The 24,024-nt window shown below is 48.8% G+C and overlaps 1 protein-coding gene across 4 annotated transcripts in view; it reads left to right on the forward strand.

Moving 5' to 3' along the window:
- The first annotated feature begins 14 nt into the window (after positions 1-14).
- Positions 15-24,024, forward strand: part of RECQL4 (RecQ like helicase 4) — a 42,211-nt gene continuing 18,201 nt past the window's right edge. For 2 of the 4 annotated variants that reach the window (XM_024102667.3, XM_065586393.1), the window contains exons 1-9: positions 15-152; positions 2,217-2,340; positions 5,077-5,110; positions 8,227-8,336; positions 9,727-9,870; positions 12,582-13,783; positions 15,978-16,077; positions 18,099-18,228; positions 22,271-22,393. In XM_024102667.3, the coding sequence (XP_023958435.2) occupies positions 2,257-2,340; positions 5,077-5,110; positions 8,227-8,336; positions 9,727-9,870; positions 12,582-13,783; positions 15,978-16,077; positions 18,099-18,228; positions 22,271-22,393 (1,927 nt within the window). In that variant the 5' untranslated portion in view covers positions 15-152; positions 2,217-2,256. Of the gene's footprint in view, positions 153-378; positions 488-1,112; positions 1,240-2,216; positions 2,341-5,076; positions 5,111-8,226; positions 8,337-9,726; positions 9,871-12,581; positions 13,784-15,977; positions 16,078-18,098; positions 18,229-22,270; positions 22,394-24,024 lie in introns of those variants that run through there. The other 2 variants (XM_065586395.1, XM_065586394.1) reach the window with 2 other exon arrangements.

Raw genomic sequence — 24,024 nt, forward strand, 5'->3', positions numbered from 1 at the left:
TTTTCCGGAATGGAGAGGCGGGTCCTTGCGTTTCCTTGGAGATTGGGGCTGTGATTGGGCAGCTGGCGCCGTCGCCCCGCTGCGGCCGCTCCTATTGGTGGGCGCTCCGGGCAGGCGGGAGGTTTGTGCGGGAGCCGGCCGGACCGCTGCGGGTGAGTCCGGGGCTTCGGGGCCTTTTAGCTTCATTGCCCGCTGGGCTGTGACACCGAGCCCGGACGCCTGGGTTCCTTCTATCGCGGGGGACGGCATGTGCCTAGGTTCCTCTGGGCTTTGGGGTGGGCGCCTCAGGCGGGGTCCGAGCCCGGACGCCTGGGTTCCTCTCAGGCCGGGGATGGTCCCGGACACCTGGGTTCCTCTGAGGCGGGGGCCGAGCCCGGACGCCTGGGTTCCTCTCAGAAGGGGCATGGTTCCGGTTCTCTCGCCAGCTCTGCCACCGACTCACCCTGGTGAAGTCTCTCCCTCTGTGCCTCAGTTTCCCCTCTGTAAGGTATGAGGAAGCTCAGGGGCTTTGTGGAACAATACCTGTAAAGTGGATTTCCGTAGGGAATACCTTGGGGGGGTGTGTGTGTGTGTGTGCAAATTCTCCCTCTCTTAAGCCAAGAGAGACCCACTGTACACTAGTGACTTGCTTCTGGAAACTCCAGATCAGAGACCTCTGGATCTGTACAAGAGGGTGGACGGGACTTGTTATGAGGATGCTCGTTCTGAGTTGAAGCTATGATAAGTCAGATATCAGGAATGGCAATATGAAAAAACCTGTAGGAGAACACTTCAACCTTCCTGGCCACACAATAGCAGATGTAAAGGTAGCCATCTTACAGCAAAAAAATAAAATTCAGGACCAGACTCCAAAGAGAAACTGCTGAGCTCCAGTTCATTTGCAAATGTGACACCATCTGATCAGGATTAAACAAAGACTGTGAATGGCTATCCAACTACAGAAGCAGTTTCTCCTCCCTTGGTGTTCAGACCTCAACTGCTAGCAGAGCACCTCACCCTCCCTGATTGAACTAACCTCGTTATCTCCACACTGATTTATACCTGCCTCTGGAAATTTCCATTACTTGCATCTGAAGAAGTGAGGTTCTTACCCACGAAAGCTTATGCTCCCAATACTTCTGTTAGTCTCAAAGGTGCCACAGGACCCTCTGTTGCTTTTTGTAAACAAAAGACTCCCTAGGGAGGAGGGGTGAAGTGCTTATCCTGCCAGAACCCGCATTAGAATTGCGGTGAACTCTGGTAAGCTGATCAGTACGTGTGTAGGTTCTTTTATTGTTTTAATATATTTTCTCTGTAATGCTTTTTATGGTAAGAATAAAGTAGGCTTTCTTAGAAAGCTCAGTGTGGGAACTTACAGCTGTAGCCACCCCCTCTGTTATCGGTCTCCGAAGAGAAAGCAAGCAGGTCTGTTTAGCCAGACAGTCTTTATTGCAGGGGTTCTCAAACTGGGGGTTGGAACTCCTCAGGGTCGCAAGGTTATTACATGGGGGGAGGGGTCGCGAGCTGTCAGCCTCCACCCCAATCCTGCTTCACCTCCAGTGTTTATAATGGTGTTTGTTTTTAATTTATAAGCGGGGGGTCGTACTCAGAGGCTTGCTATGTGAAAGGGGTCACCAGTACATAACTTTGAGAACCACTGCTTTATTGGGAAATACACAGCAAAGGCAGGGAACTGTTCACCCTGAGAATACCCTGCTCAGGCAGCAAAGAGACAAAGAGAGGCATCAGCTGTGGAGGTAGAAGCCTGAGAGTGGGTGCCCTTGCTGAGCCACTAAGGGGAGATACTGGTGCAGTTGCTTTGAACTGTGCCAATATTGCACTCCCTTCTTGAGTGGAACATGGGAGCTCAGTTTGGGACAGGAAGCGAAGCGGTGGACTGCACTGATTTCAAACCATAGTGGGAACGTATCCAGTTGCCTCGTCTGTGGAGCATAGACAGCGTGAACCACTTGAGATAGCTAGTGGATTAGCAGCCTTGGTGGAAAGTCCCCACTACGTAGCGGTTAAAGTGCAGGTTCCTGCCAGACACCATCTGCAATGACTACAGTGGTCAGAGCCTTGGCGCTACATCACACTGACTTCCCCTGGATGTGCCTATAGATTGGTGCTTGTATGACAACTGCATAGTTTTCACCAGAAAGCAGTGGGGATATCTGCCTGTTGTTAATAAAACTGCAAATGGCTGGTTCTGGAGAGATCTGTGCAATATTTTACAGCTGGTGCAGTTCTTCAGAGTAGGGTCAGGCCTTCGGTGCCATGGACAGATACAACGAGGTCAAAGTCCTGCTGAAAAAATGGGAGACAACATTTCTTCAGGAGCACCAGAGGAAACCGAGCAAGGTACCCGTGCAGGGATGGGAGGGGATATGACCCAAGGAAGCAGAGGTTTAAGACTAGCCTTGCCCCCCCTCTTCCCCTCTCCCCCCCAAAAAAGGAAAGAGAAGGGCAGATTTAAACCTACCCATGTTCATCTGTGCTGGGGATTATGTGGTTCTGTTGCTGTCTGCACTGATTTGAGGAAAGATTAAAAGAGCTAAATCTTTAGAGTTTGGCTGAGCAACACCCTGGGGTGCCAACTGTCTGCAAGTTCAAATGCCAGGGAAGGCCAGGAATTGTTCAAGGTGATATGAAGGAGGCATAAAATGAAGAGTCTGCCATTCTGGAGCACAGCCTCCCAGGGGGATTGGAGAGATTCAAAGGTTAAAATTTACTTGGATTATGGTACTGTCTGGAGGCCCCAGTTGGAGTCAGGCTTCCATATCCATATTATCCATACATATTATCTGGGAGTGCCCCCAAGGCTCAGTCATAAAACTACATTACTCAATCCAGGTCCCGGGCCTACCATTCCCAGGCCCACCAAAAGGAGATAAAAACAATTTGAAAATAAAATCTGTCCATCAGTCATGGAGGAATGTGCAGACCAAGGGACAGATGGGGCATGAATGTATGAATGGTAAAGTAAGGTGGCCATATAACAGTTTTTAGCCCACTGGGTCATCTTCAGTCCATTCATTATGCTTTTCCAGAATGATGGGTAAATGTCCTCCCCATAAAAAGAGCAAAAGTGGGGGAATGTAGTAGAAAGAGAGCCTGCGACATGAGGCCTTGTATCAGAAGCCTGGTGTGAGGCCTAAGGCCTGAACTAAAGTAGTGGTCAAGCTTTGCTGATATGAAGCAAAGAGCCAAAGTTAGTAGAAGTCAGGCTCTGCCTGCTTGCAAGCTCACAGAACCTGGCAATAACATGGCTGGTATTGCAAAAACACACATTCCTAAGGAAGGCTAGGCACAGGACACTCACGCAAACACATTCCAGGAGGGTGGTACCAGAACACTCCAATACAAAGTATGGTACAAACACCCCAAAGGTAATGAGAACACATTGACCCCTGCTAAAGATGATGACCTTGTGATGGATAGAGATGTTTTGATCAAACCATCAGGTACAAGGTAATGGGTGGTGGTTAGCCACTTCAGAGGTTGGTAACTAACCACGTCAGGGGGCAATAGGGATCTTGTTTGTATTGGTGTATAAAATGGTACCTCAGAGGGATGTCTTTGTCTGGCCTAGGGGGTAATGGAAAGTCCCACCATTCACTGAGCTGCATGCATTGCTAAGGGCATACATGTATTAGTGGTCCGGTAGAGTCTGTGGGATACTAATATCATGCTTTGTCGACAATAAACCTGGCCGGGTGCCTTTGTACTTTAATATCAGAGGGGTAGCCATGTTAGTCTGTATCCACAAAAACAACGAGGAGTCCGGTGGCATCTTAAAGACAAACAAATTTATTTGGGCATAAGCTTTCGTGGGTAAAAACCCCCTTCTTCAGATACGTGAAGAGAAGGGAGTTACCTTACAAGTACCAATATATATGGTTGTGTCTGTAATTTTCACTCCATGCATCTGATGAAGTGGGTTTTTACCCCACGAAAGCTTATGCCCAAATACATTTGTTAGTCTTTAAGGTGCCACCGGACTCCTCGTTGTTTTTGTACTTTAATGGATCTTGTGGTCATTGGGTGGTTCAGTCGACATCTGCTGTGCTGTGCCGGCTGCCTGTGCAGAGCTGGGATGGCACACAGAGAGAACCACACACCCAGCCGAACATCTGACAACAGACCACGCCTGTGCTTAAAGTGAAGTACGTGCAGGGCCTTAAGTCACCATCTATTTGTTTATAACAGCCCATTCTTACACTCTGACCAATAGGGCGACATCAGTGTTCAGGGCACCACAAATGTTTTAAAAGAAAATAATTAAATGTTGGGCTGCACAGAAAATTGGCCTTTTCCTTTTCCATGTATCTGCCAAAAAAAAAAAAAATCGCCCTAAATTTTAAAGCAATAAAGCCTGAGAAATGGAAGCCCTAATTCCCTCTAACTGTGCCCTAATGCATGTCCTTTCAAGGAGGTTGAGGCAGTATCATCTAGTGGTCTGGGAATTGGGAACTGCTAAGAACTAATCGTGGTTCTGCCACTGGCTCCCTTTGTTGGGTAGGGCAAGTCCCTGAGTCTTTCCGTGCCTCAGTTTCCCCATCTGTAACATGAAGATAATACTTCGCTATTTCTCAGGGAGTAGAGAGGTTACTGAAATGTGTGGAACAGGCTTTGTGCCTGAAAAGTGCTATGTGGTAAGAGTTATGAATGTGAATTCTATCATCATCATCTGGAGACCTGGCCTCTTACTGCACCTTTTCCTCTGAATTAGGAGCTAGGTGGGATGGTTTCACTCGCTCACTGACATGTAGACAGTGCCTTGCAGAAGGTCACATGCACTAGATGAAAGATGGAGTGAATCTCTGTCCCCAAAAGCTTGCAGCACAAAGGTTTAAGTAAGAACCATGCGGGATAAACATGGAGGGGCTGAGAGTCATTCTAGCTGGAAAACAATGTGGAACAGAAGGGTTCTCAGGAGTCCTTGAAGCAGGGCCTAGGGCACTTGGTGCACTGGGCGGAGAGAAGGTGGTTCCAAGTGGGAGAAGAACACAAGGAGCAAGTGGGAGGGATAGAGCCTCTCTCCAAACACATCTGCACCTGGGATTAATGCCTAATAGTTTAGTATTTGTTTTACAGACTGATATGGAAGAGGCTCCGGAGGAGACAAAGAGTAAGTACGAGCTGTAAACTCCCCAAACTGCACAGTTGCTTCATGGGGTGAGGGGGAGGGTGTGCCTGTGTTACTAATGAAGGATCAGCCCATGGGGAAAATCACCATTGACTGCAAAGGAGATAAGACTTTTGCTATACCTGTCCCGGGAAAGGCTCTCCTTTCCCTTGGGGTGATCGGTAAGTAGGATGGCTCCCCACCCCCATACAGCTCTGCCACAGACTTTCCCTGTGACCTTGAGTAAGTCACTTAACCTTCCTGCCTCAGTTTCCCCTTCTGTGAACTTGAGATACTGCTGCCCTGCTTCACTGGGACCTATACTAATTCATATAAAGCACTCTGAGATCCTTGGAGGGTGCTAGACGAAAGTAAAATTGTTATGTATGTTGATAGAATATAGAAAATGGGCATTTAAAGTAAAAGTTTATTTAAAGAGAAGAGAACAATGTTCAATCTTAGACTTGAAATACTGTATTTCAAAGTCTTTAATAAGACGTTAGGCCTGGAAATATTAGATTTTAATTGGCATATGTCAGTAATATTGGATTTCTCTCTCCACTCAGAATCAATAGGGAGCAGGAGAAATTCCCGAATTATTCCCATTGAAATCAGTTGTAGTTAGGGGCCCAGGCCCATAAGGCACCTCAGCTGGGCACGTGGATGATGTATGCTTCGATGGGACATGTGTGAGGGGTTGCTCAATTTCAGCACATACTACCTCATGCATAGAAACTAAATCTTAGGGCCCAATCCTGCCAATACTTGTACACATGATTAACTTTACACATGGGAGTTGTCCATTTAACTCGACCGGAAAAATCATGTGCGCAAGTTTAAGGAGAGGTTTCAGAGTAGCAGCCGTGTTAGTCTGTATCCGCAAAAAGAACAGGAGTACTTGTGGCCCCTTAGAGACTAACACATTTATTAGAGCATAAGCTTTCGTGGGCTGTAGTCGGATGCATATAGAGTGGAATAAATATTGAGGAGATATATATACACACATACAGAGAGCATAAACAGGTGGGAGTCTTACCAACTCTGAGAGGCCAATTAAGTAAGAGAAAAAAAACTTTTGAAGTGATAATCAAGATAGCCCAGTACAGACAGAACAGGAGTACTTGTGGCACCTTAGAGACTAGCAAATTTATTAGAGCATAAGCTTTCGTGGACTACAGCCCACTTCTTCGGATGCATGCCACAAGTATTCCTGTTCTTTTTGCGGATACAGACTAACACGGCTGCTACTCTGATCCCAGTACAGACAGTTTGATAAGAAGTGTGAGAATACTTACAAGGGGAGATAGATTCAATGTTTGTAATGGCTCAGCCATTCCCAGTCCTTATTCAATCCTGAGTTGATTGTATCTAGTTTGCATATCAATTCCAGCTCAGCAGTCTCTCGTTGGAGTCTGTTTTTGAAGTTTTTCTGTTGTAATATAGCCACCCGCAGGTCTGTCATTGAGTGACCACACAGGTTAAAGTGTTCTCCCACTGGTTTTTGAGTATTATGATTCCTGATGTCAGATTTGTGTCCATTAATTCTTTTGCCTAGAGACTGTCCGGTTTGGCCAATGTACATGGCAGAGGGGCATTGCTGGCACATGATGGCATATATCACATTGGTAGATGTGCAGGTGAACGAGCCCCTGATGGTATGGCTGATGTGATTAGGTCCTATGATGATGTCACTTGAATAGATATGTGGACAGAGTTGGCATCGGGCTTTGTTACAAGGATAGGTTCCTGGGTCAGTGGTTTTGTTCAGTGATGTGTGGTTGCTGGTGAGTATTTGCTTTAGGTTGGGGGGTTGTCTGTAAGCGAGGACAGGTCTGTCTCCCAAGATCTGTGAGAGTAAAGGATCATCTTTCAGGATAGGTTGTAGGTCTCTGATGATGCACTGGAGAGGTTTTAGTTGGGGGCTGAAGGTGACAGCTAGTGGTGTTCTGTTATTTTCTTTGTTGGGCCTGTCTTGTAGGAGGTGACTTCTGGGTACTCGTCTGGCTCTGTCAATCTGTTTTTTCACTTCAGCAGGTGGGTATTGTAGTTTTAAGAATGCTTGATAGAGATCTTGTAGGTGCTTGTCTCTATCCGAGGGGTTGGAGCAAATGCGGTTATATCTTAGAGCTTGGCTGTAGACAATGGAGCGTGTGGTGTGTCCTGGATGGAAGCTGGAGGCATGTAGGTAAGTGTAGCGGTCAGTAGGTTTCCAGTATAGGGTGGTATTTATGTGACCATCGCTTATTAGCACAGTAGTGTCCAGGAAATGGACCGCTTGTGTGGATTGATCTAGGCTGAGGTTGATGGTGGGATGGAAATTATTGAAATCATGGTGAAATTCCTCAAGGGCTTCTTTTCCATGGGTCCAGATGATGAAGATGTCATCAATGTAGCGCAAGTAGAGTAGGGGCGTTAGGGGACGAGAGCTAAGGAAGCGTTGTTCTAAGTCAGCCATAAAAATGTTGGCATATTGTGGGGCCATGCAGGTACCCAGAGCAGTGCCGCTGACTTGAAGGTATATATTGTCCCCAAATGTGAAATAGTTGTGGGTGAGGACAAAATCACAAAGTTCAGCCACCATGTTAGCTGTGACATTATCGGGGATACTGTTCCTGATAGCTTGTAGTCCATCTTTGTGTGGAATATTGGTGTAGAGGGCTTCTACGTCCATAATGGCCAGGATGGTGTTTTCTGGAAGATCACTGATGGATTGTAGTTTCCTCAGTTTAAGGAGATGCATGGTTTTTAAGGTCGGGCCTAAGACATGAAATACGGTAATCTAATATTGTGCTTTGATTTCTCGATCTGTTGTGAATCCCGATGGCAATCATTAAATGTTGTATAAATAACAATGAGGATGATTTTGGTTTTTATCAATTCCAGCTAGTGTAAAAAGTTAGCTTTCAAAAGTCAGGAAAGGGTCTTTAGACATAATTATTTATGTACAAATCTAATCCCTCCAAACTGAAATCTACAGCATCCTTGTTCTTCGGGGAATGGGTGTCTGCTTTCCTGTACTAGTACGTTACTGCTTGGGTTTTCCAACAGAAATAAGACCATGGAGCATGTCCCAGCTGCCTTATGACATCTACTCTTATCATCCTTATTTGAATGCACAGAACTATACAGAGAGTATAAAGCGCTAAAGCAAGCAAGAGAGCATCAAGGCCCCCCTGAATCCAGCTCAGTCTGCCAGCAAACTGCTGAAGGAACCCCAGCAGTGGAACAGGTAACCAAGAGACACTTGTGCTTTGCTGAGCTCAGCAGCGTCTTTGCAGTGGCATCTCTTTCTGGAAGTTGTGACAAGACCTGATTGTGCAGCTCTTGTGTATGCAGAACTTGCACGGACACTGCTAGCTCTGGGTTGGAGGGATTGCAACAATCAACCCAAGTTACATTGGCATACAGCCACCACAGTTATTAAATCGCTTGTGTCTGCACACTTGGCTCCTTGTGCTGGCAGTGTGCGTCCTCACCAGGAGCGCTTGTACTGATTGTACTGTCAGCATGGTGCATTGTGAGACTGCTCCTGGAGGCCATTAACAGTCAACGTAAGCAACACAGTGTCTATACTGATACTGTATCAACCTAATTACATCAACCGTGACTTTATACTGCTCGGAGAGGTGGTATGACTGAATTGCTGTGGAGAGGCACTTGTAGAGTGCCATCCAGCCCCTCCCCAGCCCCAGCTCTGCTCCAGTCCGGCCCCCAGCTGCATCCCTGGCTCCCGTCCCCTCGCGTGCCTTGGCCCATCCCCAGCCTTGGCCACTGCCCACAGCTCCATTCCCGGCCTGGGGCAGAGGCTGGGGGAAAGGCCGGGAGTGGAGCCACACTTGGCCAAGGGCCTGGCTGCTAGCCCCCACCGCAGCTCGGCTGTGGCTCTGCTCCTGCCCCCAGACCCGGCCTAGCCTTGGACCCCTTACCTCTGTCTGCATGTGTCCCCCCCCAGCCATGGTCCCAGCCCTGGGGTGCAGACAGGGTTAAGGGGGGGCCCCTCACAAGTTTGGGGACTGCTGCACTAGAGCAGGGGTTCTCAACCTTTTTCTCTCTGAGGCCCCCTCAACAAGCTATAAAAACTCCACGGCCCACCTGTGCCACCACAACTGGTTTTCAGCATCTAAAAGCCAAGGCTGGCGTTAGGGGGTAGCAAGCAGGTCAATTGCCTGGGGCCTGAGGCCACGGGGCCCACACAAATCTATATTGCCCAGGCTTCAGTTTCAGCCCCGAGGGGCAGGGGTCAGGGCGCAGGCTTCAATTCCATGCAGTGGGGCTTCAGCTTTCTACCCTGGGGCCCAGCGAGTCTCATGCTGGCCCTACTTGGCGGCGCCCATGAAACCTGCTCACGGCACCCTGGAGGGCCTCGGACCCCTGGTTGAAAACCACTGCACTAGAGGATGATGGGCTGATACACACCTGAAGGCCCGATGTTTTCCATCCAGCTCCCTTTGCCCTCTCGGGAGGGCTAACGGATAGTACAGTGTTACTTATAAATGTGTAGGTACTCTCTGGCTCTTCATCCCCCACCTCCCCCATCTCAAAGATCATGTGCTTGTGCTCTCTAATTGGCTCCTAGAGAAGTGCTCTAGCTTGGTTTAACTGTTGTCTCTTTATTCGAGGCACCTGATTCGGGTTGCTGGGGCGCACATCTGAATCGAAGGCAGAAAGCCCCCAAGCTGAGCCACCAGGACCGTGACACCCTAAAGGCGTCTGCGCAGTTTTTTGGAATGAAGCTGAAAGCCAACCTGGGAGCGGCCATAAAGGTCTGGCAACTCCGTGAAAGGGCCTTTGATGTTTGGGTAACTTCAGGGTAGTTCTGATGAACAAACCCCTGGGCTTCCGAAGGAGTAGCATTTGTGTGCTAGGCTTAGGAGAGGAGACGTCGCTCTAGCACTCTGAATGGATTCACTAGGCAGAATCTCCTGTCTAGTCCCAAAGAGCAGAGGTGGCCAACGTGTGATCCACTGAATTCAGTAATGTTGCTCTCCTCTTTAATGCAGAAGTGCAGACTGGGTGGACTACAGCTCTTGGGATGGGATGCTCCACAGGAGGCCAAGCTTAGATCAAGGGGGCACACTGCATGCTGGGAGCTGTAGCCTGCAGCTGCCCCTCTGTTTAGTACAGAGGCTCAGCCTGCGTAATTCCCTCCCTTTCATGTGTGCAGGCGCAGTTTGAAATGACGCTTGCATGGCAGGCAGTGGAGAGAGCGCCCAGGAGGCACCTCTCAAAGCGGCTCATGGCCCTTTCTCAGAAGAGGAGGAAAATGCCCCGCTGCATTTCCAGACAGGGCCCCAGGGGCGAGTGCCCAACAAATTTTCAGCGACCCTTGTTAGCAAATCAAACCTGTGAACTCTGCAAAACCCTCTGAGTGAGAAGGGCTCAGTTCAATCGATGCTGAGGAAGGTGAGGCTGCCCCGCTGGAGTCATGTGATCCATTTTCATGAGATCACGGAGGTGATCTGCAAACCAGCTGAGGGGTTAGACTGCACCCCAGGCGCTGTGTGAGGCTCCTCTTTCATCTGACTCTTGTGACAAAGTTCCTCCTCTATCTTGGTGGGTCCTGCGCTTATTGGCGGATTTTCTTGCCTCAGAGATTCACCATGTGGGTTGGGGAACAGCCCAGAGACCTTCCCCTCTGGGAGAACCCACAGTCCAGGTCAATTGGGAGGTTTGGGGGAACCCAGGCCGGCCCACCCTCTACTCCGGGTTCCAGCCCAGGGCCCTGTGGACTGCAGCTGTCTGTAGTGCCTCCTGTAACAGCTGCATGACAGCTACAACTCCCTGGGCTACTTCCCCATGGCCTCCTCCAAACACCTTCCTTATTCTCACCACAGCACCTTCCTCCTGGTGTCTGATAACGCTTGTGCTCCTCAGTCCTCCAACAGCACACCCTCTCACTCTCAGCTCCTTGCGCCTCTTGCTCCCAGCTCCTCACACTCCCACCACAAACTGAAGTGAGCTCCTTTTAAAACCCAGGTGCCCTGATTAGCCTGCCTTAATTGACTCTTGCAGCTTCTTCTTAATTGGCTCCTAATTAGCCTGCCTGCCTTAACTGGTTCTAGCAGGTTCCTGATTACTGTAGTGCAGCCCCTGCTCTGGTCACTCAGGGAACAGAAAACTACTCATCCAGTGACCAGGATATTTGCCCTCTACCAGACTCCTGTACCCCACTGGTCTGGGTCTGTCACACTCTGCTGTTATCAAATAACAAGGCTGGAGAAAGGGGGATGATACATTTTGTTTGTTTTAGTCCCCACCGAATATCTAATGAATCTTTGATTTGCCCTTGCCTGGTGCTGTTCACACAGGTAGTTCTTATGGGCTGGTTAAACCCTTTCGCTCAGGAGCTGCTGCATAATGAAAACGGGTCTGATATCTGGTGAGATCTTAGACGTGTTCAGCACATGTGACTGAAATCACAGGAATTCTCCTTTAAGAGGCTGCTATTCCTGCCCAAGGCAAAGAGGGTATTTTCAGAAGCAATGGAAATTGGGTTTGGATATTTACTATCCTGTTGTAATATTGAATCCTGGGAAAGCTGTCTAAACCAGAGCTCCTGACTCCTTGTAGTAACTAAAGATCCCCTGGCATGTTCCCCCGGAGTAGAGGTGTTACTTCCAGTGTCATGATCAGATTTCATATGGGTATCTACATTCTACAGCACGAAACCTCACCAGCAGGTTCTGTTGGATGCCATATTCTTCACTTCCTGTCCCAAAGTTTTTGAGCAGTTTGTTAAAACAGCTGCCACGTTCCACTCCAGAGGTGGCTGCATTTCACTGATGGTTGAAACGATCCCTCTGCGCATAGCTTGTTAATCTGGGCCAAATTCTGCTGGGTCTTGCACTCACGCTGCATCATGAGTAAGGCCGGTTGAACGTGGCCCTTCGCATCCTTTGGGGCGCTCTAAAAGTGTCACTCATTCTTATCAGAGGGAGGCGTCCGTTGAAAGTGTCTTTGTTCTCGCATCTTCCCTTTAGTGTGAGGAGAAGATGGGTGTCGAGAGTTGATGTGGGAAAGCAAATGGAACCCGTTTGGAAGCCATTGGTGCCCCAAAGAACTGCTACCCGGAGTAGCTGTGATGCTAGCGTGACTGGTTATTCATTGGGGGTTTTTAAAGAGCTAACCTTTTCTTTGGGGCTTGCTATAAGTTCTGTGTGTGCTGACGCTACACTTGAGGCTGTGCAGTGAAGCCAGTCTTTGCCCTGAAGAGTTGGCAGAGCTGATGGAGGCACCAGGAAGCCCAGAGGAAGGAATACTTTGGAGCTGTTTTTTAGCTGTTGGATTGTGTCCCTTGTTGTGGACATCCCGGAAGAAGTGATTCTGTAGGAGCAACTTGGATTTGGGGCGGGAAAGGGCCTGGGGAAGGGCTGGATTCCAAGGGTGTCTGTGCATAGGGGCGACACGGAGAGAAGCAGTGTAGGGCCTAGACTGGGAATGCCGAAAACTTACCACCATTTATTTCTGATTGCAGGAGCGTCCTATAACTTTGAGGAAGCGTCCTATAACCTTGACTCCCCGAGGGAAGGCAGCTGTGCCCCTGTTGGAGAAGAGCTCAGACAACAGCAACCAGGGTGCATCTCCAAAGTCCCCCCAGATGCCATCGCTGAAAAGCAACAAAGACTGCATTACTAACTCTGATCCGAATGAGCCAGGAGACCTCCTCCTCCCGCCATCGATATCGAGGCTGGCCCCCACCATCCTGTCGGCAGGGCTGAAGCCGAGCCCTGAGGTGAATAAATTCCAGCAATTGAAGCAGACAGTGGCCCAGAGACTGGGCTCCCTGGATCCTGGCTGGCTGGACAGGTGTCAGGGCATCAGGGAGCAAGCAGGGGAGAGACCAAGAGAGGAAAGTGCTTCTACCTCAAATGGCAGGAACAAAGAACAGACAAAAGCAGGCCGTGCCCTGCAGGGGACTGTTGCCCAACCTCTGCATGACCGTTCCCTGGACCAAACCACTGGAGCTAGGGCTCAGTCCCCGGAAAGTGAGCATGTTCCACCTCTAGGAAACTGCCTCCTGGGGAGCTGGAAGCTGCAGGAACACCGGAATCCTTCTAGGAGAAACCGGCAAGGAGCTGCGCTGGACGGGGATGATCTAATGAAAGGTGGTGGAGATGACTGCAGGGTGGCTGTGAAGGATGAGCAGGGCACTAGTGAAACCCAAGGGAATGGCAGGATGGACTCGACGCTTGGTGCTGCTGAAATCAGCATCGCCAAAGAACGGGTCAGTAAACCTAAGAGTCTCCCAAAGGACGCCCATCAGGGAGCAGAGCAAGAGAAGCTTGGTAACACTTCAGGAGGGGAGGGAGGAGCCTCTTGTAGAACAAGGGACGGGCCCAGTCAACCCAAGAAGGTCAAAGCGACCAATAAAAAGAGGCAGCGAACTGCCACGGCCAGCAGAGATGATGGTGTGACAGGCCCAGAAGATGGTGCTGTGGCGCCAAAGCGCAGGCGGACTAATGCATCAGCCAGAGACAACCTCATCTCTCTGACGAAGAAAGCAAGAAGGGCTGTCTGTGAGCCAAAGCCAGGCGAAAACAACTTGGAAGAGGATGGGGAGTCTGTGGAGGCTAAAGAGGAGAAGGGAAGGGATGTGCCAATGCTCTCTGAGAACCTCCTTGGAGAAGTCGAAGGGGAGGGGAAGCACAAATGGAGCAGCAGAGCCAGCGTCTGCAGGTGGGTTTGGTCTCTTCTGGTGGCTCAGCCTTGGGGGTTGGGAATCCAGCTGGGGTAGCCAAAGTGCAGCCCACAGGATTGTACGACGTAGCCAGAAGTTGTCCCTGTCTTGAGTATAGAGAGGCAGCACTTGGAGACTAAAGGTCCCACCATGCAATGCTCCCTGTTGACCCAAGTGGCCAGGGATCTAGAGCTCGCCATCTCACGGGTGTGTAAGATGGGCAACTCTTGCAGCGTCATCTGCAATTCCTGGAAACCACCTGGCAGTAAAATAAATGAAGGAAGGGATAGCTCAGTGGTTTGAGCATTGGCCTGCTAAACCCAGGGTTGTGAGTTCAATCCTTGAGGGGGCCATTTAGGGATCTGGGGCAAAAACCTGTCTGGGGATTGGTCCTGCTTTGAGCAGGGGGTTGGACTAGATACCTCCTGAGGTTCCTTCCAACTTCGACCTGAACAGCATCTGAAACGTGTGAGGAAACTGGCCTAAGCTGGTGTTCCAAGGTGCAAGTGCTTTCCCAGTTGACTTCAATACCGAATGAGCATCCTCGTGCCCTAATGTAGCCTGCTTCCTGCCAGCAGCTCTTATGGAGCGTGCAAGGCCTATATTTATTTAACTATGGGCCAGATCCTCTCTTGTGCGAAGAGGCACTTGGTCCTGCAGATGAGAGAAGCAGTCGGGGAACCAGTCACAGCGCCCCAATTCTCAAGCAGGCCCTGGCATAAATTGGAGCAGCGTAGAGGCTGCTCTGACTGTGACAGTTGGCTCCGGTCGTTGAGAGACCGTATACCAGCTGAGAACTGCTATGGGGGAGCAGAGTTTGATCTGCTGTAGCCGGAGGAGTCTGGCTCTCTGCAACGAGCAGATGACTAAACCCTCCAGCTGCCGATAGCAGGGGTGACGCTGATGTAACAGGAGAAATAAATCAAAACCAGGGCAGGAGAGGAAGCTGCGCAAGGGGGTTGCCAAATGGAAATTGGGAGCAGGGGAGGTTTAGGATGACTTGGTGCTTTTTCAAGCCACTAAATGGCGATTGCAAGCAGCGTAGGGTAAAATAAACAAAACTCAGCCCAGTGTAGTGGGCAGTAGAAGCTAGCCCAGCAGAGATGCTGCAAGGAAGCTAGACGACTTTCCAATCTGCTTGTCAAAGCACCTGCACGTCCCGTTTCGAGGCAGGGGGCACATTAAATATCGACGGAGAGAGAGGATCTGTCTCCAGAGCATTTATCGAGGTGAGCGCTGAGCGGCTCGGCTCCTTTTGCAGAGTGACTCCAGGGGTTCGAAACTAGCTCTGGAGTCCTGAGGGGAAGAGTAGCGAGCAGTACTGACGGGTTCAGAATATCTCCCTCCCTATGTCACTAAGCACGTATTGGGTTCTCTAAACATTGCTTTCAAAATATTGCTTGGGGACAGATTCTTCCCCACCCCCACCCAAATCAGTGGGGTTGCTCTCAGAATAAGGTCATCTTCAATGTGAAAGTGGCAGAATCTGGCCCTTCTCTTGGGTAGTCTCATGTGAGTCAGACTTTAAGGTCAGAAGGGACCCTTATGATTGTCTAGTCTGGAAAGCATGGGACTTGGCGTCAGGGCACCTCGGTTCTGTTCCTGGCTCTCCTACAGATGGAGCGTGTAACTTTGGGCCAACTTAAGCCAATGCTTTCAGAAGTCTCCACTAATTTTGTGTGCCCCACATGAGACGCCTTGCGCCTGGTTTTTCACAAACACTTATTGTCTCTGATGAGAGTCGTGGGTTCTTAACCCCTCTGCTAGCCAAGCCAAAGTGTCTCAAGGTGGCCTCTTCAAAATCAAGGCCCCCAGAATGAGAAAAGCAACTTTTGAAAATGTGGCCATTAGCTTCTCTGTGCCTCAGTTTCCCCTCTGTCAAATGGGGATGATGATATCTGTCATGGGGGGTTGTGAAGATTAATTGTTGTTTCTGCAGCACTTTGAAATCCTTGGATGGGAGGTGCCAGGGAAGGGCAGCGTGGTATAGATTTCACCAGTGGTGCGGCTTTACTACTTGCATTTCAGTCTGCTTGGGAAAATGAAACTAGACCTATCCCCATCTCTTCCCATTGCTCCATGTTGCCTTCCTTGATGCAGTCCAGCTTTCATTGCAGCAAGAGTACAATCCAGTGAATCTTCATGGGCAACATACACGCTGCCTGACTCTACCGTCTGGACTTACTTTTCCAGGGCCCCTCTAAAGAAGGACGGCAACTTTGTCAGACTCAACCTGAAGAAGAAATCTCATGTTAAAGGTTACGCGTTGAGAGGACATCGCCTTCGCAAGCAGGTGAGACGGCCAATTGCTTGGCGAGTCCTAATTAAGGGGAAGGATCTCCCTTTATAAAAGAGCAACAACCCTCATTTCCCATGTCCCTGTGTCTTTCCATGCTGCTAACCTCTCCTTCCCCATCTCCGCTCTCCCGCAGCACAGGCTGTGAGCAGTTCTGAATGTTTCATTCTGTGCTGCAGACCGTATTTCTGATGGAGCTGGGTATTTATACCCTCTTGCTTGCTAGGTATTGCAAACTTTGAGTGATAGCTTGTAATTTTAACACAATTTGCAGTACCCCGCAGGGGCCTTCTCCAAAGAGAGGTGCTACTGAAATATATTAGCCTTCTAGCGAAGATTTGCTGGTATGCTTAGTGGACCGCTATGTGCGTGAGAGAAAAAGCGTGTCTAGTGGGAGGTACAGAGGGAAGAAATACATTCTGATTTTAGCTGAAAGAAAAGCCTGTTTATTTTTAAAGCTTGGTATGTTTACACAGCACGTCTGCAAACGTGATCCACAGGCAAAGGGACCAAGTAGTATAAAAATTTCTGGGTTATCGTTGCTTCTCAAAACGGTTTATGTGGAAGCGCTGATAGCCTTTCCCTGGGTTGACTCTTTGGATGATGATTGTCCCTGTATCACATCTGAGTAGCTTCAAGGACAGGTGAGGACGGCAGATGCTGCTAGGAGACGCTTTCTATAAGAATTTTCTTTCCAATCTAACAAAATCAGAAAATCTGACTTTGTTTATTTCAGACCTCGGAGCCTGAGGCAATGCGTTCCAGTTGACTGGAAAGGTCATAGAAATGTGCAGGGAGGGTTGGTTGTATTTTGAATCTCTCTTAAAAATAAACCTCTCTTGTGTTTGATCCGCTGTTCCCTGCCTGGCTAGCCCCTGGAGTTTGGATCTCTTTAGATCTCTCAAACTCATAGGGTTCGAATAGACCCCCTGCCCTGCAGTGAAGGGAGACCAAGGAAATGCTGCCTGGGGGCTGGGCGCCCTGGAGGAGGTAGGGCGTGTGCCCTCCAAACCCTACAGATCCTGGGTACCTATAGGCTAGAGATACTGGCACTGTACAGAGGGGATGCTGCTTTGTAGGGGTGCTCTTCTCACCCCGCAGAGTCCTAGAACTCCAGCCCAAGCCCAGAAATCTACTCTGCAATGAAACAGCCCCACAGCCTGCGCCTGGAAGCCCAAGTCGGTTGGCATAGGCCGGCCGTGGGGTTTTCTGTGCTGTGTAGACATACCCTCAGTCTACTTTCTTTAACCTTCTCTTTGTTAAGCTGTGACTTGATTGCAGTCTATAATACCTATGTGGGGAACACATATGTGATAATGGGCTCTTCAGTCTAGCAGCGAAAGATTGGAAGTTGAAGCTAGACAACTCAGACTGGAAATAAGACATAAATTGTTAATGGTGAAGGTAATTAACCCCTGGAACAATTTATCGAGGGTTGTGGTAGATTCTCTATCACTGACGATTTTAAAATCAACCTTGGATGTTTTTCTAAAAGATCCACTCTAGGAATTATTTTGGGGCAGGTGTGACACAGGAGGTCAGACTAGATGATTGCAATGGTCCCTGCTGGCCTTGGATTCCATGAAACACAGAGCGAGAGGCAGTTCCTGCCCCAGAGAGCTTACAGTCTAACTTAACCGAGGAAAATGCAGACGGTTTTAAGGCTTCTTCATCCCAGTGGCGAGAACAAGGAGTCCCTTTCCAGCACATTTGCTAAGCGAGCTACCAAAAGGCTGGTTTCCAGCCAAAGTCATTTCTAGCCTCCCATCATCTGCAGTTTCAAATGAATTCAGAATTCTCCTTTGTTTTGCTTCATGGCCTAACAGTTGTGCAGTGTTGCTGTGCACTGTTGCATACCGACTGACTGCCACCCCCAGAGGTGGTGCATTTCCCAGGAGTGATCACTGACTGGGTGTGGAGATGTAGGAGGTTCCTATGTCCCTGATCTGGCTGTTTCTGGTGGGGCTTGTTTGGCTTACAAGCAAGGCCCTGGCTTAGGCATGCTGGTCCCTTTACAGGTGTGGAAGCAGAAGTGGCAGAAGAAAGGCGAATGGTTTGGAGGAGGTGGCAGATGCTTCGACAGGGGCTCAGATACCTGCTTCAGCTGTGGCGGAACAGGGCACTGGGCCTCAGAGTGTAAGGGCAGAGGTAAGGGCTTTCTACCTCCCACAGCCAGCTGGGCCAACGTGAAAAAGCAACAGCCCACATCAGATACCTGCACCGGTGTCAGGAACCGGACAGGACAGGTTAGGTTATAAAGTTCCACCCACTTTACCTTTTAATGCTGGATAAATTACAGCAACAGCATGAGATAAATGTTAGCTGTGCAGCAATGAATGAGAGAACACAATACAAGCGCTAATGGATACAGAGAGCCCCCAGGTGTGCAGGACAGTAAGGACTGCTGCTTGCCAGAGGCAATCGGGAACTTTCCCAAGGCCAAGCATCAAGAGGAGTAACAGTGGGAATCTCTCCTCTCCCCTCCTGCTGGTTTCAGGACCTGGCCTTTGGGGGAAACCTCTCCTAGGAAGAGACTGAAAAGATTAAGATTGTTACCTTAGAGAAGAGAAAAATGGACGTGATAAAAGTCTATAACCCAAAGAATGGTCTAGAGAAGGAGATCGAGAGCTTCTGCTCTCCCTGGCTCACAGCACAGGAAGAAGGGGAAACTCAGTGACATTGGATGGTGGGAAACTGATCAAAGGAAATATGTTTACAGAAAACCTGTAACTAGATTGTGGAACTTGCTGCCACAGGATGTCATTGTGGACAAGAACCTAGCAAGACTGAAAAAGGGACTGGAATGCCTATGGATAACCAGAGAATCCGGAATTAGAGTAGCTCATGTAAAAGAGGGGTATTGGAAGGGACATCAAACCTGCTTCAGGGTTTAAGCCAATCTCTAACTACTAGAGACCAGGATGAGAGCTAACGTAGGGGCTGATCATCCCACATCTACTGCGGGGTTCTTATACCTTCCTCTGAAGCATCTGATGCTGGGCAGAGACTGGATACCTCGGGTCTGATCCAGTCTAGCAAGTCCTGTGTTCCTGTGAAAAGTGACTGGTCCTGACAGCGTTTGCCCAGGCCACCAGCTTGCAGAGAGCTAGATATTGGATCTGATCAATCATTTCATGGTCTCGATCCCATTTTGCCTTTTTTCCCTCCAATTCAGCTGTATGTGTGCATTCGGGGCAAGGAGCTCCTGGCCCTCAGAGACGGTGTACGGGCTTTGGAGGCCAGGGTGGCTGAGCTGGAGGAGTTAAGGGAGACAGAGAGATACAGAGATGAGACTTTCCGGCACACAGTAGAACGGTCCCACCCCCGGTCTGACAGCCTCTGTGCTGTTGAGGAGGATGAAAGCCTCAGGGAAGGAGAACATCCAACTGGAGCAGAGGGGAACGACCCCATAGTTGGGACCTTCCTTCCAGATGATGTCGTGGTATCCTCTTGCACTGAGGATACCTCTCCGGGGGAGAGAACTCCAGTTATTAGGAAGAGACAGCTATTAGTAACTGGCGATTCGATCATTAGAAATGTAGATAGCTGGGTTTGCGAGGACCGGGAGAACCGCATGGTGACTTGCCTGCCTGGTGCAAAGGTTGCAGATTTCTTGAGACATCTAGACAGATTTGTGTGTAGTGCTGGGGAAGATCTGGTGGTCGTGGTACATGTAGGTACCAGTGACATAGGGAAGGATAGGAGAGAGGTCCTGGAGGCCAAATTTAGGCTGCTAGGTAAGAGGTTGAAGTCCAGGACCTCCATGGTAGCATCCTTTAAAAAGTGGAAGTTAAATCCTAGTGAGGAAAATAGAAAGGAGCATAAACTCTGACAAGTGAAGGGTAAAAACATAATTAGGAAGGCCAAAGAAGAATTTGAAGAACAGCTAGCCAAAGACTCAAAAAGTAATAGCAAAATTTTTTTAAGTGCATCAGATGCAGGAACCCAGCTAAACAACCAGTGGGGCCAGTGGACGATCTAGATGCTAAAGGAGCACTCAAGGACGATAAGGCCACTGCCGAGAAACTAAATGAATTCTTTGCATCGGTCTTCACGGTTGAGGATGTGAGGGAGATTCCCAAACCCGAACCAGTCTTTTTAGGTGACAGATCTGAGGAACTGTCCCAGATTGAGATGTCATTAGAGGAGGTTTTGGAACCAATTGATAAACTAAACAGTAATAAGTCACCAGAACCAGATGGTATTCACCCAAGAGTTCTGAAGGAAGTCAAATGTGAAATTGCAGGACTACTAGTAGTCTGTAACCTATCATTTAAATCAGCTTCTGTACCAAATGACTGGAGGACAGCTAATGTGATGCCAGTTTTTTAAAAAGGGCTCCAGAGGAGACCCCAGCAATTACAGGCCGGTAAGCCTGACTTCAGTACCAGGCAAACTGGTTGAAACTATAGTCAAGAACAAAATTGTCAGACACATAGATGAACATAATATGTTGGGGAAGAATCAACATGGTTTTTGTAAAGGGAAATCATGCCTCACCAATCTACTAGAATTTTTTGAGGGGGTCAACAAGCATGTGGACAAGGGGGATCCAGTGGATATAGTGTATTTAGATTTTCAGAAAGTCTTTGACAAGGTCCCTCACCAAAGACTCTTAAGCAAAGTAAGCTGTCATGGGATAAGAGGGAAGGTCCTCTCATGGATCGGTAACTGGTTAAAATATAGGAATCAAAGGGTAGGAATAAATGGTCAGTTTTCAGAATGGAGAGAGGTAAATAGTGGTGTCCCCCAGGGGTCTGTACTGGTCCTTGTCCTATTTAACATATTCATAAATGAACTCGAAAAGGGGGTAAATAGTGAGATGGCAAAATTTGCAGATAGTTAAGTCCCAGGCAGACTGTGAAGAGCTACAAAAGGATCTCTCAAAACTGGGTGACTGGGTAACAAAACGGCAGATGAAATTCAGTGTTGATAAATGCAAAGTAAGGCACATTGGAAAACATAATCCTAACTATACATATAAAATGATGGGGTCTAAATTAGCTGTTACCACTCCAGAAAGAGATCTTGGAGTCACTGTGGACAGTTCTCTGAAAACATCCACTCAATATGCAGCAGCGTCAAAAAAGCGAACAGAATGTTGGTAACTGTTAGGAAAGGGATAGATGATAAGACAGAAAATATCATATTGACTCTATATAGATCCATGGTACACCATATCTTGAATACTGCGTGCAGATGTGGTTGCCCCATCTCAAAAAAGATATATTGGACTTGGAAAAGGTTCAGAAAAGGGCAATAAAAATGATTAGGGGTATGGAATGGCTTCCATATGAGGAGATATTAATAAGACTGGGACTTTTCAGCTTGGAAAAGAGACAACTAAGATGGGGATATGATAGTCTATAAAATCATGACTGGTGTGGAGAAGTAAATAAGGAAGTGTTATTTTCTCCTTCTCATAACACACGAACTAGGGACTACCCAATGAAATTAATAGGCAGCACATTTAAAAGAAACAAAAGGCAGTATTTTTTCACACAACGCACAGTCAACCTGTGAAACTCCTTGCCAGAGGATGTTGTGAAGTTCAAGACTATAATAGGGTTCAAAAAAGAACTAGATAAATTCATGAAGGATAGGTCCTTCAATGGCTGTTAGCCAGGATGGGCAGGGATGGTGTCCCTAGCCTCTGTTTGCTAAAAACTGGGAACAGGCGAGAGGGGATGGATCACTTAATGATTGCCTGTTCTGTTCATTCCCTCTGGGGCACCTGGCATTGGCCACTGTCAGAAGACAGGATACTGGGCTAGATGGACCTTTGGTCTGACCCAGTGTAGCTGTTCTTATGATGTCCCACAACCTGATCAGCCATAAACAGCTTAAAACTTGCTTTGGTCCTGTACTCTAGGCATTAGAATTGAATATAGCAGGACCTGGACCTTGGGCCAATTCCCAAGTGACAAACGCAATGACCAGCGATGACCTAAGCCTCCACGAGGACGTGTATCGGTTTCGTTTCTTTAACGCGTTGGTGTGAAGCGTGTTGCATGTAGCGATCAGGCCACTGAGTGTTGCTTTGCAATGGGTGCGCAGTTGGCTCTAAGTGCTGCTCAGGGCTGGCAAATCTACATCCTGGGTCAGAGAGGTCCTGGCGTTCAGCATCCCCTCCCTCCCATGACTGCCCCCCCCCACCCTCCGTAGGAGTGAGACTCTTTCTGCCTTGCAGGGCTAGCTCCATCTGTTGGCCCACAGCCGGAGGAAAACAGCGAAGCTATTGAAGAGGAGACGCCATTGCCCACTCTGGAAGAAGTGGCCCGGATGACTAACACGGCTTACAGCAAGCTCTCAGGTGAGACTCTAATGGTGCAGAAGTTAATTGTTCCTTGGTTTGCTTCCTGGGCTGGTCAGGAGGGCTGGCTTGGCTTAATGCCAGGGGCACGTCTGCCTTGCTCTCCAGTGGCTCCTAGAGGCTGGTCGTGGAGTAGCAGTGCTATCCGTGACTAGATGGAAGGTTACTTGTATACAGTTTTGTAGCTGCAGCTATAGAAGGAAAGCTGAGATGGGATCTTAGAAGGGTGCATGTTAAAGGGAACACAGCCCTGGATGGGTGCAAATGTGACCTTTCATGGAAATAACAGCAGTCTGGACTGTCACCTGCTGGTAACCTTTGTGGTCTCTCTTTCTTTTTTAATTGAACTAGACTGCAAAGTATTTTGGAGGAGCAAACAAACATGGTTGCAACCCTACAAAAACAAAGGGTTTTTCTGTCTATCTCTTTCAAGTCCTACACTGGGCCTTTCTGCTATGTGCTTGTGAGGAAGCGGATGCCTGGATCTGCTCCCTTCTCAGTGCAATGACGTTTTGAAGACCCTAGTCCGCCAAAATCCTCAGTGGAGGTCCTGCCAGGGCATGGCTCTCGGAGAGCAGGAATCTTGTACAGTAACGCTAGCTCATCAGAATCTGGTACATGTGTTTGTAGAGCGCTTCGCACAGCGAGGCTCTGATCAGTGCCTGTGGCCCCTGGTGCGGTGGCAATACACCAATCAATACGAAACGGTTCAAGCTAGAGGGGAGAGACGAGGCAGAAGAAGGTTGATGTGCGTGCTCCTCTTCTGTCTGCAATGGGCCTCAGCAGCTGACAACATCCCTCAAAGCCAACTCCTGGTCTGGTACCATCATGCCTTCTCTTCACCCCGCTGTGCGGCCGGTTTCACGCATTGATCTATCTCTGTACTCCATCTAGTGCCAGGGTCAGCAGCCCAGGGAAGCTGCAGCCACTTCCGGCCAGTCTCTGCCCAGATGTGGGGTGCAGTTTGTATCTCCCCCCCCCAAGTCCCATTTGATTGGTAAAGTGTTAATTACTCCATCCCGCCCACCACCATAGCTCTGTTCGACTCACTCTTGTTTGGCTTCCAAAGAGCAAACCCTCCACGAACGTCCAGGATGACTTGTCTTGTAGATGAAAGAAAGCAAGGAAGAGTAACAGCAGAGTCTCCAGGAGAGCGCTCTGTGTGCGTCTCCTTCGAACTTCCTTGCAGCAGCTCTGAGAACAAAAGTCCCCTTCTCTGCATGCAGCCCCCTCTTACAAAAGTGCATCACACAGACAACAAAAGCATCCCCGTTTCCCTCCACACAAAAGCTGTGGTGTTCGTATTGGAGCTGATATGCTCCGTGCGATGGAGTTTCAGCGTGTGATGATGCCCCTATGGCTTTAGAATTTGCTGATGCTTAAGTCCAAGCATAACTCCTAGCCACAATACAGACTGGTTTATTGTTATCGGAGTGACTGGCAGCCCGGGGGGGGGGGGGGGGGAGCTCATTAGTTCTGAATGCAAAAGAGCTCGCTGTAAGAGTTCTTTACAACAGAGCACTAAAGAGGATTGTCTCTGTCCATCCAGGTGCTTATAACTCCCACCACTAGTGGCCTCCCACACAGTGGAAAAAAAGAAGTTGTCTCTTCCATGTTTTCCATCCCAGCCT

Source organism: Chrysemys picta, chromosome 2 (assembly GCF_011386835.1).
Source record: "Chrysemys picta bellii isolate R12L10 chromosome 2, ASM1138683v2, whole genome shotgun sequence".
Lineage (NCBI taxonomy): Eukaryota > Metazoa > Chordata > Testudines > Emydidae > Chrysemys > Chrysemys picta.